Genomic DNA, 21673 nt, shown 5'->3' with positions numbered 1-21673 from the left:
CTCTCTCTCTCTCTCTCTCTCTCTCCTGATAATTGAACCCAGTGTTTTTGCCTAATCATAGATCCTACTACTGATCTATACTTTCTCATAGGAGGAAACTTAACTTTTAATGCTGAAGGGCTCTGTGGGCCTCCAGGGCTCTATGCCAAAGCCCATTTGAGATAGACCACCATCTTCTTCCAAAATGTAAAGATCTGGGTTGGCAATAAAGGTGTTAGATGAGATATCCCAAGGGATGGGACACTCTTGTTGAAGCTTTCAGTAGTGTTTCATTGGAATATCAAGATAGGATTAGGGAGGTGAATGTGTATACAAGTACACACATGTGTATTTAACAGTCATACACACACACACACACACACACACACACACACACACAGAGAGAGAGAGAGAGAGAGAGAGAGAGAGAGAGAGAGAGAGAGAGAGAGAGAGAGAGAGAGCTTGTTTACTATTACTTCCCAGTGGCCAGGAAACCAGATGTTGCCTTCTAGTGCTTTGCTCTGGAACATACAGACCCAAAGTAGGAGGACCTGGTGACAAGACTTGCAGGCAGTGTTTGGTGATCCGGCCTGTGGCTCACAGTGAATGCTGAGCCAGGGGCCCTGTGTTTCACCGTGAAGGCATTCAGCACAGCCAGGCTGCTGGGACTCAGTGCACCCCTCATCTGCTGCTAATCTCCCCTCCAGAGATGCTGCTGCTCACATTTACCTTACCACACAGATGTGTCCTTGTCCGAGAGAAGAGCTTGAGGAGCAAGAGCGAGGGTAATGATAGAGTGACATTCTCTGCTGAGTGGCGGTCCACGTGGCACTCCTCTTTTAACTTGGAATCCCAGCCAAGCATGGCAGGAAGCATGAACAGGTGGCCTTCCTGTTTTAGATTGTCTCCTCAAACTGCTGTCCTTTCTGGAGAGCTACATACTCTGTGGCAGACCTCGAACTTGCTGTGGGGAACTAGAAAGGAAAAAAAAAAAAAAATCTAAAGAGAGCAGGAAGTCTTGGCATGCCCCAGGCGCTGTCTTGGTGTTTGCTTGGGAAAAAACTGGAGCAGTAGATTCAGCAGGGAGTGCAATTCAGAGGTCACTTTTGTTTCTTTAACTCTGGAGGTCCCAAAGAAGACCCTGGTCTTTATCAAGACTGAGGGGAGGGAGAAGAGAACTGAGTGAGTGGTAGAAAACAGAACCCTCTGGGTTTTCAGTTTCCCTGACATGAGGGACTCTGATGATTCTCTGTCTGAGGAGGGAGGCATCTTCTAGCCAACTTCAGGCAAGTTTCTGTCTCTCCTCTCTCAGGTTTGAACAGAATATCAGAAACTGTGTGTAATTAGGTTCACACTGAGTGCACAGGAGAGAGGATCTCAGGCCTGCCACCTACAGCAATGGAATTATTTTAGGAATAGAGGCCATCAGCCAACAACAACAACAACAACAACACTACTTCTCATCTTTAAACAGTGTCACATGTGAGATTCAATAATTAAAAAAAAGCAATAAGGACTTGAAACATCCACTATAAACTTTATATTTGGTGGGAGAATTTCTATATACCTAAAGACTACGCTTTCCCAGTCCTTCCTCCCCTTGCCCTGTTGCTGTCCCCAGTTGGGGAGGCTATGGGGATGCATTTGTTTGGCTGTAAGATAGAAGCTGTGAGGCTCGTCTTGTGAGTGGCACGTATCAATGGCTATCACCTTGACATCCAGACTGATCTTGACTTCTTGCTCTTGTTGCCTCTGAGATCTGGAAGCAAAGGCTGGATTCTGAAGGGGGAGAAAAGTGAGACTGCCTAAGACCTTCCCTGCTTCCCATATTTCCTCTGGGTGGGAGAAAGGGTTAGCCCCCAGGCATTATGGGAATGGAGTCTTGAATCTTCTTGTCAGTCTACAGTCTAGCAGCAGCAGCAGCAGCAGCAGCAGCAGCAGCAGCAGCAGCAGCAGCAGCAGCAGCAGCAGCAGCAGCAGCAGCAGCAGCAGCATGCCAGAGCTTGGCAAGAATGAAGAAGCTCAGGCCCCAGCCCAGACCTGCTTGATTGGGATTTGCATTTAAGCAGAGTCCCTGGTGATTGTAATGGTGCTGAAGTTTTAAGTACTTAGCCAGCATGATTTTGAAGGGAGAGTTAAGGATATTTTCCTTGTAAATGCATTTTTCCTCACAGAATGTTGTCCCCTGACCATGGCTTGGCCATGGCCTCTGGAATTTGGAGTAGCTGTGAGCACTCACAGGAAACCAAATTCTGCACAGTTCTCTTAAGTGAGCACAAGGTAGTCATGTGCGTAGACCATTGACATATATCATGTCCATCAGTTTACCCAGCGGAATGCACTTCATATCTTCATCCAAATTACCTCACAGTGCATATCTATATTCCTGCACTATTTGCTCTTCAGCCGAAACAGAATCATAATTGATTATGTAGTGAGCTTGCACTATGGCTCCAGTGGAGTTTTTATAGATATATGAAGATGAGTAAGATTGGAGTCCATGACCTTGGACATATAGTTTGCAAAGGAGAACAAGCCAGGGCTCAGAGATCTATAAAGATAAGCAAGACCTGACAGGTGCCATTGAGAGAAATCACAAGCTCGACTCCTGGAGGTTCAGTTCTCAAAGTAAATGGTGGTGGCTCTGAGCTCAAAGGAAAGGAAGCTAGGAGCCCAGCAGCAGTAAAGGGGAGGGTCGAAAGGGGCCTGGGGACAGCACAGGAACAAACACAGAGGACACAGGTCACTTCAAAGGCAGTTAGCAAAGTGCTCAGTGCCTGGTGAGGCAGGTCTATATCTTATTTCAGGGAATAGTGGGAAGCTACGGAAGGAAACTGAGTGGTAGACGGGTTGGAGCAGCTATAGTCATCAGCCAGGGCTGAATGGATTGTGTCACTTCAGAGAAGAGCAAAGCTGTCAGAGAAAAGGAAGCTTAATTTAAGGCCCCACTTTTGGTTAAAAATGATCTGTATTTGATGAAGCTCAGCTTTAGTCTTTGTCTCTCTGTCTCTGTCTCTGTCTGTCTGTCTGTCTCTCTCTGTCTGTGTGTGTATGTATATAAGAGGTTAAAAAAGAGCCCTCTGCATCCCAGGTTTCCATACCTACAGACTCAACTAAATCCTAATAAAACATGCATCTAGGGGCTGGAGCGGTCACCTACTGCTAAAGTGCTTACTGGGCAAGTATAAGAATCTGAGTTCAGAGTCCCCAGTACCTACACAAGAGCCAGGCAGATGTGGTTGATTGCATCTGTAATTCTAGCACTGGATGGCAGATAGATGGATCACTGTCTCTCTCTGGCCAGCCAGTCTAACCAAATCAGTGAGCTCCTGGATCAGTGAGGAAACCTTGTCTCAACAAATAAGATGGAGAGCTATGCTAAACACCAGACAGTGACTTCCGGCCTCCATACACCCACTCAATAGACATGTGTGTGCACTTGAATATACACAAACACATGTATACACACACACACACACATGCACACACATTGCATCTGAACTGAGCAAATACAAAATCTTTTCTTGTCATCATTTTCTAAACAATCCAGCAGTAACTATGTGCAGAGCATTCACATTGTTGTGGAGTTTGTAGTTAACTCTAGAGATCTTAAAATACAGTGGGAAATGTGTAGGCTATATGCATATATTATATAAGGGATGCTTTTGGTATTCATGAAGTGTTCTGGCAAAATTAATGTATTTGCATGAGTACAATCAGCTAGAAAGTAGATGGAACTATAACCAACTCTTTCATGTTGGCACTTCTTTGAGGGTAGAGTAATCTCAGAGTACTTCAGGTATCATGTATTATCTAGTATTCAGAGATGGACGTCACACGAGGAAGAATATGAAAATGCCCTGCCACAACTGGGTAAAACCCCCACATGCCAGGAGCCTGCCATCCAGAGCACATTCTGTATTCAGCTCCCATGGTGATGCTCACAGGGCAGGGGCTACGGTTATAGTCCCCATTACATTACCCACAGCCATGCCTCTTGTGTCTGAGACCACTCAGGAACAAGAGGGGGCCACTCACAGGGTCATGCCCTATTTTGCAGTTTCCAGTGGTTTTTTTGGAGGCCAGTGGCATGAAATCCACCCTCAGTACTGGACCAAATACCAGGTGTGGGAATGGCTGCAGCACCTCCTGGACACCAACCAGCTGGACGCTAGCTGCATCCCTTTCCAGGAGTTCGACATCAGCGGAGAACACCTGTGCAGCATGAGTCTGCAGGAGTTCACCAGGGCAGCTGGCTCAGCTGGGCAGCTGCTATACAGCAACCTGCAGCATCTTAAGTGGAACGGTGAGTAGAGCCTGGGAAGAGGGGCTCCACAGCTGGCTGGGCTCCTTCTCAGGAGTGATAACTCCAAATGACCATTTCCCAGGACAGGGAAGTAACAGAGAGAGAAGGGAGAGATGCAAAGCCTAGGGTATGGGTATGGTATGTGTCTAATCCCTTAGAAGCATTTATGGAACTCTTCTTGTGGCTGCCTTCATTTCCAGAGAGACAGAACTAGCTGAGTTATCCACAGGGTACTGCTCTCTCTCTCTCTCTCTCTCTCTCTCTCTCTCTCTCTCTCCCTCTCTCTCTCTACACACACACACACACACACACACATACTTTTTTTTTTTAAACCTGTGTGCTTGCATCTGTTCCATATGTGTCCCTGGTATTCATGAAGAGATCAGAAGAGGGTCTCCTAGAACTGGAGTTATGAACCACCATGTGGATACTTGGTACTGAATCTGGATCCTCGACAAGAGCATCAAGACCCTTTAGCTTCTGAGCCATCTCTCCAGTCCTCCTTTACATTTTCTGACAGAGTCTAATATCTTAATTTTCAGCCATTCATTTGCTTGTTAAAGATTGTCAATAATAAGAACAAAATAATTTTTTAAAAAGAAAAAAAATATTGACCTAAGTTTTAAAATTTTAATTAGAAAAAATTTTATCCTGTTATCTTGAGATTGGGTTGGACTTTGCGGTTATATAGCTGGTCTTGAATTCTCTCTGTCACTCAGTCTGCCCCTAAACTCAAAATCTTCTTTAACTAGCCTTCCAAGTACTAGGATTACAGGAATGAACTAGCACACCCACCCCAGACCTGGGTTCTTAAAATTGGAGTCCAGTGTATTTAAGAAGGCTAGTGAAACTAGATCTGTATATCTGAAGGGGAAAGGCTAGCCCCATCTCTCCTCCTTTCCTTTAAATGCATACAACGGGGGCTAGAAGGTGGCTCAGCAGTTAAGAACATGCACTGCTCTTGCAGAGTTGGTTCCCCACACCCACATCATATACATACAAGCTCTTACAAGCTCCTGTAACTTCAATTTCAGAGGATCCAACACCTATGACAAGCCACACTGCGTCTGTGCTCACTGGTACCTACCTACACACAGAGGCACACACATGAGGACATACACAATACAAAATAATAAAAAACATAGATATTTAAAAAAATAGATCCATACTAAAAATATTTCTGGAAACAGAATGAATGGGCTGGATACACACAGGCTGTTTCTGCAGTGATTTCTGGAATAGTTCCTAAAACATCAAGGTTCTCTCCTCAGGTTTCACCCTCATATAGAGACCACCTTGCAAATTGTCCATGGTGACAGTGTATACACACACAGATACACACACACACACACAGACACACAGACACAATACACACATACACACACATACACACACAGAGTGTGTTGACCCATTGGAAAGTGTTTTTATGTCTCAGCAAAGCTTGAGTTTGACAAGTAACTAGGGTTCAGTAAATATGAGCTCTAGAACCATGTGGACAGCCTGCCATCAGCAGGGAGTGTGGCAGTGATGCTGGTGGCCATCATGCCATTTTGGATGACCTCATCTGGCATCCCGGCATTCTCTTCTTTCCACTCATCTCATGGTGGCAGTTACTCATTTTTGTTTTTTCTAGAGTCAAACAAAACAAGGCTCTATTATTTAAATAACCCTCAGGAATCTTTGCAACAAGTAGACATATACTTGAAGAATTAGAAGTACCACCTGGCAAGCTTTGTTCTGACTGAAACCTGAGGCAGGGAGGCCTGGGAGGTGTGGTGGTCATTTTTGACATCCTATTATTTGTTTGGTCTTGCTGTTCTTACCTGTGAGTGCAAAATGGAGGGAGTTTCCAGTCTGGGCCTCTTGTTTGAATTTCTATAGATATTCTATTAGTTTACATTTGTTATGAATATATTTACACTGTGAATTGATTCTTATGGAATCAATCTCCCATTTTAAAGATGGGAGAACTGAAGGTCAGAAATATGAACTATCAGTAATCCCTGTGGGGAAGAAAACCACTACAGACTCATTTACATTTGTGCCTTTCTATATCATAGTCAAGAGGAGTTGCAAACAAAGATGAGGTTCTGTGGCAGGAAGCATGTGTGTGAGTGCTGACAGCACAGCACTGGCATTTTATCCAGATGCGTCTCATAGATGAATCTAATAAAGGTGGGGTTGACTGAGTTTAAGATCAAAGACTTAAGTGCTAGAGAAGTTAAAATGCCTTTCTGTGCATCCTCACTTCCATTTCATATAATGTCTTAGTGTGAGAAAGTACCATAGGGCTCATATAAGGATCTCCACTTGTTTCAATCCCCTGAATTTAAAGAGGAGATGGAGACTAGACTAGCAAATGCCTTAGAACTCCTACTATTGGAGAAGATGGCCCTCCGGTTTATGACATTCTTTACTTCTACCACCAAAAGATCCCACTTGTGCAGGTGCCCTGGGCTACAGGTTTTCTGGGGGTCGGAGGTGGTCCCAGGCTTTGGTGTGCCAAGGCTCACCAGGGAGACTTCCACAGGCAAAGAAGGAAGGCAGTGAGATGGCAGAAGCTCTTCAAAGGAGCCAGCTCTGTTTAACTCCGTCTGCTTTTGCCATCTGTCCTTCACAGGCCAATGCAGCAGTGACCTTTTCCAGTCCGCACACAATGTCATTGTCAAGACTGAACAAACTGGTGAGTGCTGAGAGGCTGAGGGAGCCAGCTCAGCCAGGTAGAGCCCTGGGGAGAGTCAGGGGGAGGGAGAACAGGAGACTGTGGGAGAAGAGGAATCCGTGGAGGTCACTTCCCTGCCTTTAGTGGGCCACTCTGCTGTAAGCCTCTTCCTTGCTCTTGGGACTACCAATTCCGTCTAGTGTGTGCAGTGAGCTGTCCTGCTGCCAGCAGCACCTTGTGTCTGTCTGTCTGTCATAGCACCAGCCAGATCCAAGGCCAGTAGCTGGGTAAACACAGACTCTAAGATGGTCTTTCTTCCCAGAAGGAGTAAGGCTGGGGTCAGAAAGCAAGAGGACAGAAGACAGTCTTTATCCTCCCACCTCCATGGGAGTGAGTTTCACAAGGAGGGAGCTGCTGTCTCAATGTTGTAGGCAGCATAGTGCCTGGGCCCTAGTGAGCTTCCACAGGGATGTTTAAATGTGGCTATAGAGACCAGTCCCCATCTTGAAGCCATTTCTACTTGAAAGATCCTGTCCTGAGCTCCGAGCAAAGTCTATAGTTTCATAATGTCTTTATTTATTTTTGGTTCTTTTCCTCTGTGCTCCAAACTTCATGGGCACAAAAACAAAACAAAACAAAACAAAAACCAACCAACCAACAACAACAACAACAACAAAAACCAGAACAAAATAAAACAAACAAACAAAAAAAAACCCAACCAACCAACCAAAACATAACATACAGGTAGTACTGCTCTTGGGTCACTCCCTATGACCATGTCAGATAGATTATATATCACGTGGGCTGACAAACTTCGCCTCAGGTCTCCCTGAGGCTTGTGTGCCAGTTGCCAAGGACAGAATTTGACCTAGGGGTGAATTTTGAGTCACTTGGCACCAAAATTAGCTCATGCAGTTATTTAATCTTTTATAAGGGCCTTGGTCTACCATAATTAAAGAAAAAAAAATAGCTGCTAAACATGTTAATTAGGCCTGTCCTTCAACTTGGGTGCTCTGTGTTTTGTAGGCCTGCCCAAGTTCTGGAGAAGAACTATTATGCTTTGGCTTAGAGAATGGCCTTGGCGTTACATATAGCCCCACTACAAGGGCCAGGGTGATATTGGAGAGGCCCAAAGAAGCTGATAATCCTCCTGGGCTGACCGGACATTCTTGTGTTGCTGGTTTGGAAAAGTTGAGCTCCAGGGTGGAGAAGGTCCAGCCTGGGAAATGGGGAGAATAGACTCAGAGGGGCCACCCCCTCCCCAAACATCTCTGGAGGTTGTTTTTAGAGACAACAACAGATGGACAGAGGGTGTAACCCCAAAACATTGGGCATGGAGTGTCCAAATACGTATCTGTGAGTTCAAATGCCAGCTAAATCCCTATGTCATAAACAGGAGGACTTAGCCAGTGAGTCAGGGTTTATACCATTTATGCTATTAAAAAGAAGACAGAGCTCAACTAGTAGCTTGCCATCCTGGTCCTCACATATGGAACCTGGGTGTCAGGAAAACCAAAGCAGTTCAGAGTTGGGGCCAAGAACCTGATGCCAGGAAGAAGGTGGGAGCATCACGCTCTTGGCCAGTCTGAAAGGAGAATGCTTGTGTTGGAAGCTGGCCTGGATCTGATGATGGTGTGGGAGTTGGGCTTTCTTGGAGTAGGTGGAAGGGAGTTTCCTTCTGATTCAAAAGCTAAAGCGTGTGTCTCACTTGGACTAACTCTTGAGACACCACGTACAGGAGAAGGAGCAGGGAGTGAGGGGGTGATTTCAGCTTCTCCCAGCGATGAAGCAAAGGCCCAGCCATAAAAGCGATTTCTGTGATTTGGTAACATTTCCCCCTTTCTCCTGAATGTTGAGAATTCTATATCACTCCTTAAGCTACTTGGAGAAAGCCTAGCGGGCAGTGGCTGCCAGTCCACTTAAGGGGAACTACGCTTCTGAATTTCAGAGTGAAAGAATTAAGATAAAACAAACAAACAAAGAACTGGCCAGTTTTTTCCCCCTTTTCTGAAAGAAACACATCAATTCCCTGAGAAAGAAGAATGCTCATTAACTCATCATTATACGTGTATTATCTCCAACAAAGCTTTTCTTCCACTCCAGACTAAAATTATCCTGGTGATTATGTGGTAGGATGTCAAGTGAGGACAGCCAGGCCTGAGCAATTTCTAGAAAAAAATAGAGAATTAGTCTAGGATAGGATTTTACAGCATGAAATGTAATGGGTGTGGATCACGCAGTTAGGACATTAACAAAGCTATTCTCATGATGCTGGGAGAATAAAAAAAAAAAAAAAAAAAAAAAAAAAAAAAAAAAAAAAAAGGGCTGCCGTTGTTACAAAGTAGCAGATAATTGAAGCCGAGTCTTTCTTACTCCTCCACTTGGCTGCCCTTCCTTTCCCCATGCCTCTTCGATGAGCAGCCACCTAGACTGAGGATTCTTCCACCCAGGGATAACAATTGCTGATGTTCCCTATCCTCTATCCCTTGTAGATCCTTCCATCATGAACACATGGAAAGAAGAAAACTATCTCTACGATCCCAGCTATGGTAGCACAGTAGGTAACTACCTCCCTGACTCTGAAGGGCCTCTTACACTCTGCCTCAGTGCCGTGTCATCAAGAAGGTCTCTCAATGCCCCTTCCCTTTCTGTTTCCTGCAGATCTGTTGGACAGTAAGACTTTCTGCCGGGCTCAGATCTCCATGACAACCTCCAGCCACCTTCCAGTTGGTAAGTTGTCCAGACACAGGCTGGGCTTGCCTTCCACCTGTGCTTACTAATTATCAATAAAACTTACCACCACCCACATTTCTACCTCACCAAACCTTTCTCATTAAAAAGCCAGGGAATGAACTGAGTTGTCATCCGAATGAGCAGCCATTCTTCCCAGCGAGCCACACACCAAAGATTATCAGTTCACATTCCTCAAAGTGTTCTCCTGTATCCCTCTGCTTCACTAGTCTCTTGGGACAATGAAAGCTCCTTGCGGTTCCTCTATTTTGAACATAAATAAACCTGGTAAATTTATTTGTACTTAAATTCGGGAGAGGGCTAGATTTAATTTTCAACTGCATCCCAAACATGTATTTTGAACTACGGTTGGCTTTAGAGAACTCAAAGCACCTGTGGATCTATGGACATGGTCTAAAAATAGAGTGATTTGGAAGTCTGGACAGCAGGTCTGCACTCAAAGTTCTCTTTCCACCTCCACTTGAAGCCCAATCTTTTTTTTTTTTTTTTCCTGAGACAGGATTTCTCTGTATAGCCCTGGCTGTCCTGGAGCTCACTTTATAAACCAGGCTGGCCTCACACTCAGAAATCCGCCTGCCTCTGCCTCCCAAGTGCTAGGATTAAAGGTGTGCGCCACCACTGCCCAGTTTGAAGCTTAATCTTGATGGCTCATCACCATTCTGTAATCCGAGAATCTGCCCTGTGTCAACTATATTTGCATTGGGTGTATTGGGTGATTGGGTACGACTAGGGGTCGTCCATGATGCTTTGTCAAAGGTTAAAGTAAGGTTGGCACACTGGGGGTTGGGTCTGGGAGAGGGCTTTCAGACAATAGTGCATTTATATGTGTGCTATAAGAATTAGCTGAACAAAAGATTTTGTGTTGTTCCTTGCCCTGGCCACTTCTAGACCTCTTTAGGTCTGTGAAGCTGAGACATCATTTGTAATAGAAGTGTTCCTCAGGAATTGACCTTGGAGGTGGTGACAGAACTGGAAATTAGCAGTGTCTGTGTGAAAGAGGGTGTGGTCTTAATAACTTAGTTGAATGTGTTGCATGAACTGAACTAATCAGAGCTTTTAGTTGGAAGTTTTGTGCAGGCTGGGTCCCTTGACTGGGAGAACGGGGTGCTAGTTTAAGCACTTCAGGAACTGTGGTTGAGATTTGAAGCAGCCCCCTCACATAGCCCTCAATGTGTGTCCCTTGAAGTGTTTTGTGTAAATCAGGAAGGAATATCTTTCTTCGGCCGGATCTGCCACTATGGAAGAGCTGTCCATTTGGATAGTTTTCTGTGGCGACGGTTGCCACCTATCTAGAGAAGACTAGCAGCTTCAGGGCTGAGGAAAGCACCCAAGTTACCCTCCTGTTTCCACTCCAACTTCCGGTTGTCACCCTCCCTGTCTTTCCTGTTGGGTCTTTAACATGTGACAAAAGATGTCAAGTTATGATAAAGTTGAACCAACTGCTTTGAGAGCCTCCAGGGTTTTTAAGTTCCCCAGACGCCTAGGAAGTCACTGCCTTGTCACCTCACATCCATATCTGCTTCCCCTTTAACATCTTCTAGGATCTCAGAACAGCAGGGGGCTCAAGGCAGCAGCTTATGCCTGCATGCTGTAATAGCAGGCAGTCCTGTCTTCTGGATCCATAAATTATGGTTTTTAGATGGTCCTTAAAGTGAAGTTTATGAATCTGCTTCCCTACTTCCTGCCCACCCCTGCCCCCATTTCCACCTGCCTTAGTAACAGGCTAGAAAATGAGATGGATAATCCAAGCCCTCTATCAGAGTTAGTTTTCTTAAAAAAAAATCAATGCTATAATTGGTGAATTCTTTGGAGTTTTAGGTCTGGTAGGATATTAATTGTAACCACACACATCTCAATTCCTTCCAGAATAACTTACGACCCAGAATGCCCCCAAAGAACTTTACCATCTGTCCTATTTTTGCCATTTCAAGTTCTTATTAAATAGGGTGCAGTTAAACATCTTTCTATGTTTTCATGCAAGTTGAAGCTGAGCTAGGGCTAGGCTCCGTGTCAACTGTTGGTCTCCTTGATAGTACCAGCGGGGAAGCTAACTTTGGTTTGATTTATTTTATTTTCCCAGTCCATAAAATGGCTGCCACTAGTATTCTGATCTGCTCAGCAGTCCTGAAGCCAGCCATGCCAACTCAGGCTTGATGTATTTATCTACTGACTTGTTGAGCCTCCAGCTAGGGTGGCACAGTCTATTAGAACACCGAAATTTGTATATCCCGTAAAGAAATGGCTCACAGCTGACTCATATGCAAATCCATCTAATCTCTGCTCTCTTGCGAAGTAGCTAGGCTGAAGGCATAGGGTTCCCACTTACACTGCAAACTTGGGGTGTGTGACAGCTTCCATCTGGACCCACGACACCTTGACCCCAAGTGTCTGGGAGGGAAACAAAGAGAAAGCCAGGCTGGACAACCTCTGTAGAGCTAACCATTATTTTATAAAAATGAATCAGCTGACCGCATGGCTACTTCAAAGGGAGCTTTTATTTTGTGGCAGTGGGGAGGAGAAGGGGGCAGACTGGAGAGAGGCAGTTGTATTAAATGAGCTCATAGATCAAAAGGCTTTAGAGCTAAGGCTGGTAGGGTTTTTGTGGCTTCCTCTGCCTATTGGCAAGAGAAGCATATCTGAAAGAAACATTCATCATTTTGCCCAGGATTACTTATTTTCCCATGTGATGACAGCAATGTGTGTGTGTGTGTGTGTGTGTGTGTGTGTGTGTGTGTGTGTATGTGTGTGTGTGTGTGTGTAGAACTTCCCTAGTCTTTTAATCTATAGTCTGTGAACCACCTGAATGAGCCAGGGATCCCTGAAATGACTGACCAAATTCCATTAGGATCACATACTTGCATTTTCTGGGGCGAACACTTAGGATTTCATCAAGTTCTTCAAGATAGCTGTTGCAAATTGTCGTGAACTGGGATTAAGAGGCAAAAAGGAAGTAGCTGGGGCCATGTGTTCCTTACAATACCATAACCCCACAGGGATAGATTCTTTGTCAGGTTGGAACCCTCATGCACTGACTGAGACCAGTGTGCCAGGAAATGTGTGCTTTTCTGAAACCATTCCTGGCTCTGAAATCATGGCCCTGTTCCCTCCTGGATCTCATTGGAAAATGAGCTTTGCTTGTGGCCTGCTGGGTAAATGCCATTCTTTGTCTCCAGAACAACATGGCCCTGTCAGGGTGATGTATCACTGGGAAACCGGGGTGGGTGCCAGACCTGTTTTAATGTCATCATGTCCTGGTGGGGTGTTGCAACCTTGCCCTGTGAACTGCAGGGGGCCAAGAGGTGTCCTTTCCAGTTCCGTGTATCGGTCCTTCTTAATTTCAGAGAAAGCTGCGTAGGGTCAGGCCCTGCTGGCATCGCTCTTACTCAGAATGGAGAATTTCTCTTTTGTTTAATCCCTCTCCCTGTCCCCTCGTAGCTTTGGGAATGTGGAAGTGTGAGGCACTCAAGGATCTGATGAATGAAGGGGCCCCCATTAGCACCACATACCAGGAAGTACAGCGCCAGGCCATGGGATTGGTTGTTTTGTTTTCTGTTGATGAAGACACTGTGGAAGGGATGGACTCTTCAGAAGGCATTCGAGAAGTGTGTTGTTTGACCAAATTGCCCCGCTTTAGGAAAGAATAATGATCCGACCATTGATCCTAAGAATAGGATCCGACCATTGGTATTTTCAGCCTGGCTCTACTTCTAGGCAGCTTCTTGAATGCAAACTGTGAATTATAGTAGTAGTCAACCTCATAGTGTTTTTGTATGAATTATATAATACCACCTACTTCATAGAGTTATTGTATGAATGACATGAGATAAACTATGTAAAATGTTCAGTATGGTGCCTGGCATGTGGCAAGAACTCAGTAATTAGGAGTGGTTTTTTAAAACTATTTTATTTTATCTTATTGTATCATTTTAGCTTTTGTGGTGCTGGGGATTGTACAAATGCTCTAACCCTGAGCCATATCTTCAGCCCTCTTAACTGCTTTAACTGGAAATAGAATAGCAGCTTCTTCTATCAGATGCAAGCCTGGGCTCCCCTCCTGGTGTGCACATTGTGAATGTATCTAGAATGCTGTTGAAGACCTCACCAGAGAACCCTGGACTAGGAAGCTCTGCTATAATATCACAAGAAGACACATGTTTTGCTTAATTTCTGTAGAGGATTAACTTGTGTTTGGGGACTATTTCATATTAAATTGACTAGCTGTTGATTATGGGGTTTGGGGTAAGCTCAACAATGGTCTCACAACAACCTATGTGCCCTTGGACATAGACAAACACAAACACACAGACCCAGAGAAATACATACATGCACACGCACACACATACACGCACACACATACACACACACATACACATGTGTGCGCACGTGCACACACACAAACACACACATGCATACACACACACACACACACACACACACACACACACGCACACACACAGAGTTACCATATGTGTTCCTGGTGATAGTGGCAGTCAGAAGAGAAGTCAGGTCTCCTAGAACTAGAATTACCGATAGTTATGAACCATCATGTGGGTGCTGAGAACAAAATTCACGTCCTCTGAAAGAGCAGCAAGTGCTTTTAACTGCTGAGTCACCTCTCCAGCTCTGCCTCCTTCAATTGATCCATAATAACAATGTATTTATGGGCCATGCTGTGCCAGCTTGGTATTTGTGTATAATAAGTGATAACTAAGTCAGACACATTAGCTTCCTAGCACCTTAACCTCTTAAATGTTCATCATCTGAGTGCTGGGAACCTTGGAACTTCATGGTTCTGGTTCTTTGTAAGCTATGTAATAAATCACCATGCGTTATATTTTCATCCTACTGGATGGCAGAACAATAGACCTTGTTCTTCCAGAGTAACTACATTTTGCAGAGCGTCACCAGTCTCCTGCTGTCCCTCTTGTCCCCTCTTGATCTCTAGCCTTCATTATTCAACTTTTATTTCACTGGGATTAAACTTTTCAACCTGAGAACATGAAGTGTGTTTTGGATTTATTTTTAAAGACGGAGTTTTATATCAGAGAGCTGTCTCTGTCTCTTCCTCCATTGAGACAGTGAAAGAATTACCATAAGGAGTCATTTGTTAAACTAATCTGTGTTTCCATAGTCCATCCTGGCCTTCTGTGCTGAGCTTAGGCCACTCAATGGCCCCTTTGTCAAGGTGATTAAAATGTATCTTTGCATGCCAAAAAAATGGCACTCCTCTGGCTAAAACGTTATTCTTCTTTGTTATAAGTGTTTACATTTTTGTATTATGTTATAAAAACATCCTTCAGATGACCTAAATCTTTCCATGGCTTACTGTTTCTCTCAGAATGAAGCAGGAGAGAGTCCTTTTAAAAATTCCGGTAAGGTATTATTGGTCAGACTTCAGCTCCCATCTCTCTGCCCTTTGTTTACATCCATACTGGCTTCTTTCTGTCCTGTGTAAAGACTTAGTGCATGGTGACCTTAGGCACTTTGTATCTATTGTCCTCATTTATGCAAAGCTTGTCCTGGGTTCTCTGCATAGCCAACTCCCCCATATTCCTCAGGTCCCATTATCACAGAATTCTCTCTCTCTCTCAATACTACTACTACTACTACTACTACTACTACTACTACTACTACTACTACTGATAATAATAATAATTGATATGTACATGTCAATCCCTATTTCTTACCTTGCATTATTTTTCCCTATAGCCTTTTTTTCTATTTTAGCACTGCCACACAGCTAACTGTGCCAGCACAAAGTGGGTATTTAGCGAATATTGGCTGAGCGTCTGTATGAGAATGATAGTCGTAGGAGATAAGTAAACTGAGGTGTTCTTACTTCTCTCCGTAGCAGAATCACCTGATATGAAAAAGGAGCAAGACCACCCTGTAAAGTCCCACACCAAAAAGCACAGTAAGTTCCCTGGCCGTGTTGCTTCTGTCTCCATTCCTTTACTTCTAAAAGGGACTTGTTTTCTATCAAGGTGACTCCCTAAATGGCTGTTTCTAAAAGTGGGGCTTCTGGGAGATTTCTTCCTCATCTTGCTTTCTCTAAAATTAAGATTCTAAGTGGATAAGGACGTGTGGGCAGAAGATTAAAGGTTTTCCTTTGTCTGGGGAAAAACCAGGATGGCCCAAGCAGCAAGATGGAAAAGGGTAGTTGGGGCACAGCACTCTTTCTTATCCCTAGGAATGGCTGTCTGAATACTCAACTCTGCTCGCTGGGAGTTGGATTTTCCCCGGGGATAAAACCTTCTGAACATATCTGGACTATCAGAGACATAGGGTAGAGGAGCACAGAGAAGCATAAGGATTGTAAAAATCTAGAACGGATGGAGACTTGGGATATCTTTCCTCTCTGCTTATGCCATAAAAGTAAACTCATAGAGTCCTTCAAGTGGCATGGGGGAGGGGGGGTGACATGCATCTCCAGAAAGTAAAATCAAATTCCAGGAGCTGCCTAGTCTTCAAGTTGGTTCCCTGACCCCTATGTGATGAACCTTTCTACACAATGTCCTTGGAGTTAAGATTCAAGTGCTCTAGTGATGTCATTTGGCTGAAGCACAGGCTGTGGGGCCAGAGTAGCTTAACCAAATGAGGTGCTAGGTAAATGATGGGAGGTTGCTGCCTGAAATGAAGCCCAGGCCACTTGTGAACAATAATTAGAAGCAACTAGGCCTGAATTACATGGTTAACAGTGATTCTTCAGTCCTGGCTTTGCTAGTAGTCAATTGTGTCACATTGGCTAAACCACTGAGATTCCCTAGTCCCCAACTGTATTAGCTGTTTATCCTAAAAGGACTATTTGATGGTTCTGTATCTCAAGGCAGAGGCTGCCATTCCACATTCTCTCTCTCCCTCCCATTCTCTGATTTGCACTATTGCTAAGCCATTGTGTCTTGCTTTTCATCAGATCCAAGAGGCACTCACTTATGGGAGTTCATCCGAGACATCCTCCTGAGCCCAGACAAGAACCCAGGGCTGATCAAATGGGAAGATCGTTCAGAAGGCGTCTTCAGGTTCCTGAAGTCAGAAGCTGTGGCTCAGCTGTGGGGGAAGAAGAAAAATAATAGTAGTATGACGTACGAGAAGCTCAGTCGGGCTATGAGGTGAGCCGCTTCACACTCTTCCAATGGCAAGGCCAAGAGCTGGTGCTCCCCGCCTGGCTCAGGCTGAATGGTCACCTTACCCATTTCCTTCTTACAGATATTACTACAAACGAGAAATCCTAGAACGTGTGGACGGAAGACGGCTGGTCTATAAGTTTGGGAAGAATGCTCGTGGATGGAGAGAAAATGAGAACTGAGGCTGCCAACCCTTGGGACACAAACCAAAACACACAGCAAATGGATTATGATCAATGAAGAACCGGACGTAAATATTTCAAAGACTACTTTTCTGTGATATTTATGTACCATGAAGGGACAAAGAAAATCTACTTCTGACGGGAAGAAGGAACACTACAGTTGATAAAAAAAAATTATTTTGTTACTTTGAAGTATGTCCTATGTGGGGAACAAATGTACACAGTTTTCTGTGAACTATGAAGCTGTATGTGGTTGTGATTTGCTGTTGCCTCCTCGTGATGTTCTTTTCTACCCCCACCCCCAAAACAACAGGGCCTGTAGCCTTGTGCTTCTTGCTAAGAGGAAGGGCTAGGAAATGAGGGCATTAAATGTTTTCAAATGTAAAATGATTTAGAAAAGAAAGGCAATGTGTTCTCTGCACCTGAGCATCCATGTGACCTCCTCAAGGGAAATGGAATTGGGTCGGGTAGGGTAGGACGAATTCCAGGGATCTCAGACTTCTGGGATCAACCCAAAGGATGCTGGGAAGTTTGACTTGAATTAGGAAATAGTGGGTAGAGAGTGGGGACTTTTACAATCCAGAGTGGCCTGTAGTCACAGCATGATCACAGGACTGGGAAAGTTTAAATACATGAGAATGAAGGCAGGAGAAGGGTTTACCCTCATTCATGGATGATTTTCATGTAACTCCTTGACCCTTGAATGGTTGGTTCAAAAAGTCAGTTACCACATCCTGTCACTTCTAGCTATTTAGAGTTCAGGCAAAATATTAAAAAAATAAGTGGAATCGGAAAATGGTGACCTGGAAATGACCGATGAGCATGCTCTTGTATTTCTGTAGTTCAAGGTTTCTCCATGAGTACAGTTGTCATTTGGGGCTAGGTCATTCTTTGTGGTAAAGGTTGTACTGGGCATTGTAAAATGTATAGCAATATCCATGATCTCCACCAGCATTTTGATACTGTGACAATCCGAAGTGTTTCTAGATATTGTCAAATGTCTCTAGGAGGACAATAGTACCCTTGGGCGAGAACCACCAATGGAACTGGTCAGTATAAAGGCAGTCATCCAGTTTCAGAACAGAAAGATCTATAGATGCTTCTAGTCTCTAGAACAAAGCAAAAGCAAGACCTTGAAGTCAATATATTTTTACTTTTTAAAATAGTAGGGACAGCAGGATGAGATAGATAGACGGAAGAGATTCTTTTCAGAGATTCACATGAGAACCAAAGTCAAATAAATGCAGTGATGTATGGGAAGTGCAAGAGAAGATGTTTGCACTGAGAATGAGAAGGAAATGCTAAGGGAAGAATCTATGGATGTCTCTCTGTGGTGTGCCTGTGTGTGTGTATGTGTGTATGTGTGTGAGTGAAGTTTCTAGGGGCCTCTGTCAATTTTCTCTCTGCTTTTCCTTCCCTGGCTTTCCCTGGCTTTGGTCTAGGATGGCCAGACTTTTTTCTGGGTTCATTTTCTCTTTTTCCTGTAACTGGACTTGACTACAGCTACTTCATCTTAGAACTACTCTTGTCAGAGAGTAGATGAATCCGGAGAGGACCAGTGGGAACAGTTCTACAGATAAATAGATTATGCTGTTTGCTGAGAGCGGCAGTTTCTTGGCACCCAGTTCCCATTTAAACAGGATAGAGTATTAAGTTCTCTGCATATCTATTGTCTTGGCTTGAATTTGCAGTGTTTTCTATGTGCTATTCATGACTTTGAGAACTCTAGTAATCAAGCTATGCCAATTTGGAGTGTAGCAGTGTGCTTCCCACTACAGCTTGGAAAAAAAAAAATCCAAGAAAGTCCTACAGAAAAGTACCTCTTCCTTTAGGGGATAGTTGCCTAGTTAATAAGTCCATCCGTGTTTAATTGGCCACAGGATCACTAAATATAGTCTCCTTGAATATTCCTGAGTATTGTATTAGTGGTTTCCATGGGAACTGAAATCAAGTAATGGGCCATTAATACTTCACAAGACTCAGATCATCTGAGGCTCCTATATAAACTTGATGATATTAAGCAAGGCCCTGGATCCTAGAAATAGGTCCACAGGTTCTTCAGTATGCTGAGCAGGGCAGACCATGCCCATGAATTTCATCCACTGAGCCTTTCTTCAAGTTCCCAACTGATTAGACTGTAAGCTCTCCAAGGGCAGGGACCATGTCTGATCACCTTTGTTATCCTCATACCTGGGATGCAACAGGATAACTATTCATTGAGTGGATGATGACTTATCTTCTGGGAGACTCCTCTGACTGGGAAGCCATCAGTCATATTCATAACTGGGATGTGAATCACTTCTCCAGAACAGAGTATAATAACCAAACCTTCCAGGACATATCTTTCCAGGTGAACATTTTACTGTGACAGTCTCCTTTGCCTCCTACCTGTGCTGAAAAGAAATTCAAACCACCTGCTTGGTTCCACACGTCAGTGTCTGCTGGATGAGAATTCTGTTGCTTTCTAGAACTGTGAGACTTAACCTGGTTACAAGATGCCAGTAACGAACCCTTGACCTATTTAATCAATGAAGATTATAAATGTGTTTATATGATGTCAATTGCTATTTAAGTAGAAACCCATTTTCAGTTTTAGTATTTAGGGGCTGGTTTTTGTTTTTTGTTATTTTTTTTCCCTTTTGAAAAATGCTGAGGGATATTTTGATAAGGTTAGTCATGCATGTTAGATTTTCATTTTGCAAGTATGTCTTTTTTTAATGTATAAAAATATAAGAAAAGGGAAAACAGAAGGGGAAGCAATTACATTAAGTCTATTAAAGCAGCTATTGGGTGCCTTATGCATAATGGAACACCATATATGTGATGAGTATACATGGGAGTATAGACTGTAAAAGTCACACGATCTGGACCTGCAGAGGAACACTGATGAAGAGGAGACATCAGCTTGGCAAACTTAGTGTTATATGTGAGTTCTCCTCAACTCGGGGCTCAAGATTCAGTTTCTGGAATAAGGGAAACCATTAAGAAAACCTAACTTCTTGGAACTATATCTCACAAACTTTTGAAACATGTAAAGTTCAAGTTTAGCTGAATTGGGATTAATCATTCTGTAGCTATCTGTATAAATCTCATACTTCTTGCCTTCTGGCTTCTGGGTTGATAACTGATAGGCAACAACCCTTCTGCCACTGTTTTTTGTTTTTGTTTTTGTTTTTGTTTTTTAAAAATCATAACCCATTCCCCTTAAGCTGTTATATTCAAACAATTTCTGTTTAATGAGAGAGTTCTATTTTGTTTGTTTGATGGGTCCCAGAAAACACTAATAAAAACCACAGAGGTCATGCTGGAGATGTGTTTCCTTCTTTGGGGTAACCCATCCTACAAACTAAACGTAGCAACAGAACGTGGATAACTTTGGCATCTGGTTATCACTCAGTGGTTTTCTTTTTCTTTTTTTTTTTAAGATTTTTTTTTTTTTTATTTTGTGTGTGTGTGCCTGTTTTTCTACTGTATGTAGACTATGAATGTGCAGGTGTCCTTAGAAACTAGAAGAGGTGTTAAGTCCCATGGAACTGTAATTGCAGGTGGTTGTGAGTACCAACATACGTTCTGGGAACCAAATCCAGGTCCTCTACAAAAGCATCAAGTACTCTTTCCTGCTGAGCCATCTTTCCAATCCCCACTTATTGACAGTTATGTCTTCTGTGCCAGACATAGGGCACGAAACAGACAAAGATGCTCAGCTCTAATGTAGCTTATGTTCTGTCAGGCGGAAACGGATAAGGAAGATCAAGCCTAGCACATCAGATGTGTGGGCCAAGGATAGAGATTGGTGAGGATGAGAGGAAGTGGAGTTGTGTCACTAGTTTAGGGAGGGCTGAGGAGACATTTTGGGAAAGGACTAAGAATTATAAGAGAAAGAACCTTAGGTGACTGGAAGAGTGTGGTATTCCAAACAGCCCTCCATGCAGAGGCCCGGAGGCAGGCATATTACTGTCATATCTAATGAACACAAATAGACTTTTCAGAAATAGACTCACAATGGTTGGACGCAATGACAGAGGAGCCTAGCAGGGCAGACCAGAGCACAGAGCTCCCAGAGGCACACATGATTTGTGTAAAGTTGGGGAGGTTCAAAGGATAAGATGCTTCAACTCACAGCTCAAATGGTGGTTGTCTCAAGAATGAACTGTAGGACAGCATTTGGTGCTGGGTGCACACGCTTAGTTGTGGGATGCAGCATAGCTTCCTCTCTCATTCTGCCTTCTAATATAATGCACATAAATGTTTTCAATACTTGAGCTCTGTTTGATGATGGCCCCTTTCTCTCTGGGCCCACAGTCTGTCACTCAGTCACCTAACCCCACAGATGTACTGGAAATGATACCTAATTGCTTGAGTAATATATACAACACAAGCTGGTGATACGTTAATTCATTTTATTGAACAAAATAGTGAAAATATTAACAGACTTTCTCAAAGTCACAAACTAGTATCAACTGGCATCTTTTGCTATCGAAGTTCAAGCCCTTGTTGTTTCTCTAGTTTTTTCAGATGCTAAGGTTCCATACACACATGCACACACACACACACACACACACACACATGCACACACACACACACACACACACATACACACACACATACACACACATACACACACACACACACACACACACCACCCCCTTCCCCACACACAGGACCCTTC

At 43.7% G+C, this 21673-nt stretch overlaps 1 protein-coding gene across 3 annotated transcripts in view; it reads left to right on the top strand.

Annotated features, from left to right (window-relative positions):
* The window catches only part of Ehf (ETS homologous factor), a 40902-nt gene extending 20591 nt beyond the window's left edge, over window positions 1-20311 (top strand). For 2 of the 3 annotated variants that reach the window (XM_031371179.1, XM_031371180.1), the window contains exons 3-9: window positions 4040-4285; window positions 6906-6968; window positions 9440-9508; window positions 9609-9677; window positions 15550-15612; window positions 16612-16807; window positions 16905-20311. In XM_031371179.1, coding sequence (XP_031227039.1) covers window positions 4040-4285; window positions 6906-6968; window positions 9440-9508; window positions 9609-9677; window positions 15550-15612; window positions 16612-16807; window positions 16905-17004 — 806 coding nt within the window. In that variant the 3' untranslated portion in view covers window positions 17005-20311. The remainder of the gene's footprint in view (window positions 1-4039; window positions 4286-6905; window positions 6969-9439; window positions 9509-9608; window positions 9678-15549; window positions 15613-16611; window positions 16808-16904) is intronic. The other variant, XM_031371182.1, reaches the window with a different exon arrangement.
* Window positions 20312-21673: the final 1362 nt, after the last annotated feature.

The sequence above is a fragment of the Mastomys coucha genome, unplaced genomic scaffold (genome assembly GCF_008632895.1).
Source record: "Mastomys coucha isolate ucsf_1 unplaced genomic scaffold, UCSF_Mcou_1 pScaffold15, whole genome shotgun sequence".
NCBI classification, from domain to species: Eukaryota; Metazoa; Chordata; class Mammalia; order Rodentia; family Muridae; genus Mastomys; species Mastomys coucha.
Note: the sequence above shows the minus strand (reverse complement) of the source record. Positions and strands in the feature narration are given on the sequence as shown.